This window comes from Monopterus albus, unplaced genomic scaffold, assembly GCF_001952655.1.
Source record: "Monopterus albus unplaced genomic scaffold, M_albus_1.0 scaffold98.1, whole genome shotgun sequence".
In the NCBI taxonomy this organism is placed as follows: Eukaryota; Metazoa; Chordata; class Actinopteri; order Synbranchiformes; family Synbranchidae; genus Monopterus; species Monopterus albus.
In genome coordinates, this window is record NW_018127978.1 from 2401585 (window position 1) to 2407584 (window position 6000).

Consider the following 6000-nt stretch of genomic DNA (forward strand, 5'->3'; position numbering starts at 1 on the left):
TGTGTTTGGGGTCATTGTCTTGTTGAAACAACCATTTCAAGGGCATGTCCTCTTCAGCATAAGGCAACATGACCTCTTCAAGTATTTTGACATATGCAAACTGATCCATGATCCCTGGTATGCGATAAATAGGCCCAACACCATAGTAGGAGAAACATGCCCATATCATGATGCTTGCACCACCATGCTTCACTGTCTTCACTGTGTACTGTGGCTTGAATTCAGAGTTTGGGGGTCATCTCACAAACTGTCTGTGGCCCTTGGACCCAAAAAGAACAATTTTACTCTCATCAGTCCACAAAATGTTCCTCCATTTCTCTTTAGGCCAGTTGATGTGTTCTTTGGCAAATTGTAACCTCTTCTGCACATGCCTTTTTTTTAACAGAGGGACTTTGCGGGGGATTCTTGAAAATAGATTGATATCAAAAATGCTGTTTCTGAAGCAAAACCAAGAAATGTAAATGAATTGTGGAATGTTGTTAAAGAATCATGGAGTGTAATAACAGCTGAAAGGTGCCACAAGTTGGTTGACTCCATGCCACACAGATGTGAAGCAGTTATAAAAAACTGTGGTCATACAACTAAATATTAGTTTAGTGATTCACAGGATTGCTAAATCCTAGAAACAAAAACGTTTGTACAAAATAGTTTTGTGTTTGTACAGTCAACGGCAGACACTGCTATTTTTTTGAACACACCCCTTTCAACTAATTGCCCAATTGCACAGCCTTAAGAGCGTGCATATCATGAATGCTGGGTCTTGTTTGCTTTCTGAGAATCTACTGCACCTACTGGTAACTTGTTTGCCATGTAGCAATAAAAAATATACTAAAAACCTGGATTATTCTGGTTAGTCACATTATACTGCAATTATTTTGAACAGTACTGTATATTGTACCATGAATTTTTGGTAATGTTGCATCCCTATAAATAGTAATTGAATTAAAATAGAAAACATATTTCAGTACAGGGCTTTAGGTTCGGTGCAGATGTGTACCGAATGCAGCCTTTACTAGTAGTTAACGGTGGGCTTGTTTTGAATGTAGAACTTTGTTTTTTCTCAAATCCACATTCCCAGTCTAACGTATTATGTGGCAAACTGTAGCGCAGTAAATGTACACAGCACACTTAGCTTAGCCAAGCCTCTGACTAGTGAACGTCATTGGCCAGTACAAACGAGAAGCCAGAGCCAGAAGACCGTCCCTCATCACTAAGGTTTCCTATGTGGGAACACAGTGCCAGCGCGTTGCTTTCATCTTATTAGTTTATTGTTTATTGTGCTCCAGTCCACCACCTAATATGTTCTTTCAGTGGCCATGAGGTATGTTTTTGGCAACACGCCAGATTTGGTTTGTAACTCATTTGAAATGGCCATGCAAATGTGAATATCTGCTGCAAGGGAAAAATTAGTACAGCATAACTCTGCTTCCTTCATCATTTAAACAGCTTCTCACTGGTTATGTTTCTTTTAAAATGCAATTTTTTAAAACAATTATGAACTAAAGATGTTTACAAAAGTTCATAATAAATGGTTAGCTGCAGCTGGAGACACAAGACAGTACAGTACATTACACTCACACTACACTTGGGATCAGAGATTGGGTTTAGTTAAACACAAAGCTTTGTTGGTGTGTGCAGATCTGGAAGGCGGTCGGCTGGCGTTTGATCGCCCTGTCAGTTGGTCTCTATGGGCTCCTCTATGTCTATGAGCGGCTCACATGGACCACCAAGGCCAAAGAAAGAGCCTTCAAGAGACAGTTTGTTGACTACGCCAGTGAGAAGCTGCAGCTAATCGTCAGCTACACTGGATCCAACTGCAGCCACCAAGTCCAGCAGTGAGCCACCACCACACACATTATTACTATGCACCTCAGAACAGTTATGAGTTTAACTGGCGACTTGAAAGTATACTGTGAAAGTTTCATGCTGATTTTGTGATTAAACCTTAAATGCTAGCTAGATAACCTTTTATATTGGCTCTTTGTTCTTATGTTTTCTAATCCTGCTCATGTCCCCGCTGTCTGTGCTTACCAGGGAGCTGGCAGGTATGTTTGCTCAGCTCTGCCAACAGGTAGACGTGACCCGTCAAAACCTCGAGGATGAGATCACTAACATGAACAGGAAAATCGAGTTGCTGGACAGCCTGCAGAGCAAGGCTAAGCTGCTGCGGTAAGAACACACTGCCACAGTGCTAGACAGAAGGACAAGTGTGCAAATACTACGACCTTGTTGGAGTGTTGGTGAGGAATAATTATGCATATGAAAACTGCTCCTGTTAACCTTCCACCTGGTCTGTGATGTACAGTGCAATACAGGAGCAGTTCAACTGCGGTAGTGTAGCTCTGTCAATGCAGATATGTAGAGACTACAGCCTGGACAGCCCTGAATCTGTGTGTAGGAGACTTACCCTTAATTTCCACAGGATCCAGCTGAGTTGCATTGCGTCTGCAATGTGGTCACCAGAGCTGATCACCGCCAGTATAGTCAATGGTTGTGATTCCACCAGATGCAGCTGCATTCAGTCTCCGGTGCGTCCCAGATGCAGCACTACCCACCACTTCGCTAAAGATGTGCATCTAGTCTATTTCTGATGGATGCCAGTTTGTCCCAGAACTGACATGGTTTGACCTACCAATCAGTCTAGTTGGTTATAGCCTATCAATAAGTCACATCATTTTAACAATTAAAACACAGCCACAAATCTTTGATCCGTGTTTCATAATGACTTAACTATAGCCATTATATTTAACCCTTAACTGTAGTCTTTGTCTGTGTGCTTGGCTACAGCACAACCAAGTAGGATAATAAGAACAATAAACACAAAACAGACAAAAAGAAACCATTTAACTATGAAACCTAATTACCCACTGTAGAAGCTAAAAAACACTGAAAAAAAAACCTACACAAAAAGTCAGCACCACAACGAGTTGCTCTGCAGACGCACCCGGTGGGGGATGAAGCCATACAGAGGACAGATCAAAACCGCAGTCGCAGACAGAACACAGCGCAGCCACATCCACTGGACATGAGTGGTTAAGCCAACTAAGATGAAAACACTTATGTTCAGTGTTTTAGACCTTCAACAAGTCTAGATAGAGCTTAATGAAAAGGTTTCCAACAATGCTGGCCACACAGTTTAGTGTGGATTAGGAGACCGAGGTTTAAAAGACGTGCTTGCTATGACACAACTGGGGGCTGTGGAGCAGTAAGAGAACAAGTTTCTCTTCCATTTTGCTCTCAGACTGATCACTGTAGTCAGTTAGAGCACAGCCATTATTGTTAACCCTTATCTGTAATTCCTTTCAGACATGCATCTTGTTGCACAAGTGTGGATATTACTACTGTGTTTGTGTATTGCTGTGTTAGGAACAAGGCAGGCTGGCTGGACAGCGAGCTCAACATGTTCACCCAGCAGTACCTCCACCACAGCAAGTAAACCAGACAGCACATCCACCACACCTGCTGAAGTTTCTTCTGTGTTTTGAAGTTGATGAGAGGAAACAGTCAACAAAAGAGGAGAAACAGAAGGGGTAGATTGGATGTCTTTTCATGAGTGAGAGGAGTTAATGAGAGGATGTGATATGGATGTGTGGACATGAGGTTAGAATTGTAGTCCAGTGAACAGCTGGTGACTCATCACGCAAAAATGAAAAGCTTAAAACCCGACAGCTGTAAAATATATAAGCCACAACATGAGAAAGGTTTAACCACAGGTTCCAGACTTAAATATCACCTGAATATGTTTTGATGCTCATTCCTGTCTTTTAGCACTTGCTAGTTGAGGTGTGGTGAGGTTCCCTGAAGTCTCCAGATGGCTGATACATCTGACTGTAGAACAGAAGTACAGTCGTAGTTCTCCTGTCATCCTTATTAGTGTGGTTAATTGACTGGTACCTGCTTATGTTGGAACATCCACATTGTCTTTTTTTTTTTTATTCCAGTCAGTGCTGCCACATTAACTTGAATTTGTGTAGATTTGATTTTGTTTATACATTTTGAACACTGGACAAGTGCCATGCTGAAGTACAAACGGGGGAAAAGAGTGCATTTTGTGTGGGCAACAGTGGAGCTCTACAGCACAGGATATGCTATCTCAGGCTTTGGCTACAGACACACTACTTGGTAATATGATGCATTCATTGTTGGTTTTGGTCTTTCTGTGATGACATGAGTTGAAAAGAAGAAATATTTACAATATCACAAGACTGATTCAGCTGGACCTCATTATAAATGGTTTTGTTCAGCTCAATATTTTGCATAGCTATGGAATATTAGAACCAAATGCAAACTGTAATAATGGCCATATAACATCCTAAAATCTCAAAATTTCTAGAGCCTTTCTGATGAGCTGCTATTGTTAGCTTCTTATGCAGGAGTGGATCAGCATATATGTCATCTGTTAAGTAATAACTAACAATGTCATATATGTTTGAGGTTAGTGAAGAAGATGGAACTGCATCTTCATTTACAGTTTGTCCACCACAGAGAGCTGACGTGTGCTTGCACAATAAATGTCCTGCCCAACACATATCCTGGTGACGGTTCCTTAATAATCAAATTTAAGGGGTAATTATAAGAAATTTTAATGTGATTATGTATAAATGATGGCTCTTGTCCTGATATATGCTCAAGTTTTTTTTTGTTTTTTTTTACTCTCATATTGATATCAGTTAAATGAGTAGTTGGACTCTGCTGTGACACCTTACAGGTACCCATGGTCAGGTACCCTAAAACTAAACCAGGGTGTGCAACTTTATTTTTGGATTTTGTTAATTAAACTCAAGAGTCCTGACTTCTCTCACTAAGATGTCAGACCTCAGTACTTCTTTACTGGAGCCCAAAGTGTCTTCTATACTCCCTCAAACCAAATTTTAGATAACCATGTGTTAATGGAAATGAAAATGTCTTGTGTATCATCACTACTTAGACCTTTTCTTTGTGTGTAGAAACATTTTTGTCTTGCACTGAATGTGTATGTGGTTGAGCTGTGAGATGTCTATCTGCCCTCTCTACCTTTGTCAATATCGCATATGATTTTACTTCAAATGGAAGAGGTGTGACACTCAACTGCATATGATGGGTATATAAGAGTGGCCCAATCCACCAACAGCCCTCCCTTTTGAAATGAAATTGAACTGTTGCTTTCTAAAATCTGTATATAATGTAATTCGGTTATTTCCCTCTTAATTGGGAACAATACCACAGTAATTGTGCCTGGATTTGTCCATTGTGTGAAAGTCTTGGTTGATTGGGCCATGCTCTAAGATAAAGCGATAGACTGTGTGTTGCTGAGTGAGAGCAAAGACCTGCACTTTACCAATTTGCTGCTTTTTGAGATTTTCCCCTCACTTAATAAAGGTTGTCAACTGTAAAATCACAAAGTAGTTGTCTTTGTCTTCAGGAAGTGAAAGTACTTGCATGCATTGATTGTTCTAGTTTGTTGTCCTCTAAAAATGTTCCAACATATTTATGTATGTCAAATTAAAGGTGACACAATGCAATTAAAAAAATAAATAAAATAACAGTATGGTGAACATTTGTGAAATAGAATTCAGACCAAATATTCTACTGTGCTGTGAAACCTGTCTGCAGGGGTGTTTGGCTAAAATTTAGACCTGCAAATTATAATTTTTTTTCTGGAGCTTTCAACCACAGTTTGCTCAGATGTTACCTAAGTAGCCATGTTGTATATACGATTTTTATTAACAGAAAGTCACTCTCGGCTTAGGGGTCGCCACAGCAAATCGTCACACTGACGATTCGCATGTTGACATTTGGCACGTTTTACGCCAGATACCCTTCCTGACGCAAGCTGGATTTGAACTCAGGGTGCCACGGCAAGAGCGCCGAGCCTTAACCACTAGCCTACCAGGGGACGGCTAAATTTATTCTGTGAAATCCTGTGGCTGCCATTCTGTAGCATACATCAGCTAACAGCTGTTTGCACATTAGATTTTTATACAGTCTGAGTACAAATCTATAATGTGGCCTGTAGTTTTC

At 40.5% G+C, this 6000-nt stretch overlaps 1 protein-coding gene across 1 annotated transcript in view; it reads left to right on the plus strand.

The window, feature by feature from the left end:
• mfn2 (mitofusin 2) overlaps positions 1-5374 on the plus strand; it is a 46653-nt gene extending 41279 nt beyond the window's left edge. Inside the window, exons 16-18 of the mRNA XM_020609157.1 lie at positions 1639-1835; positions 2035-2169; positions 3367-5374. Of these exons, the coding sequence (XP_020464813.1) occupies positions 1639-1835; positions 2035-2169; positions 3367-3436 (402 nt within the window). The 3' untranslated portion in view covers positions 3437-5374. The remainder of the gene's footprint in view (positions 1-1638; positions 1836-2034; positions 2170-3366) is intronic.
• Positions 5375-6000: the final 626 nt, after the last annotated feature.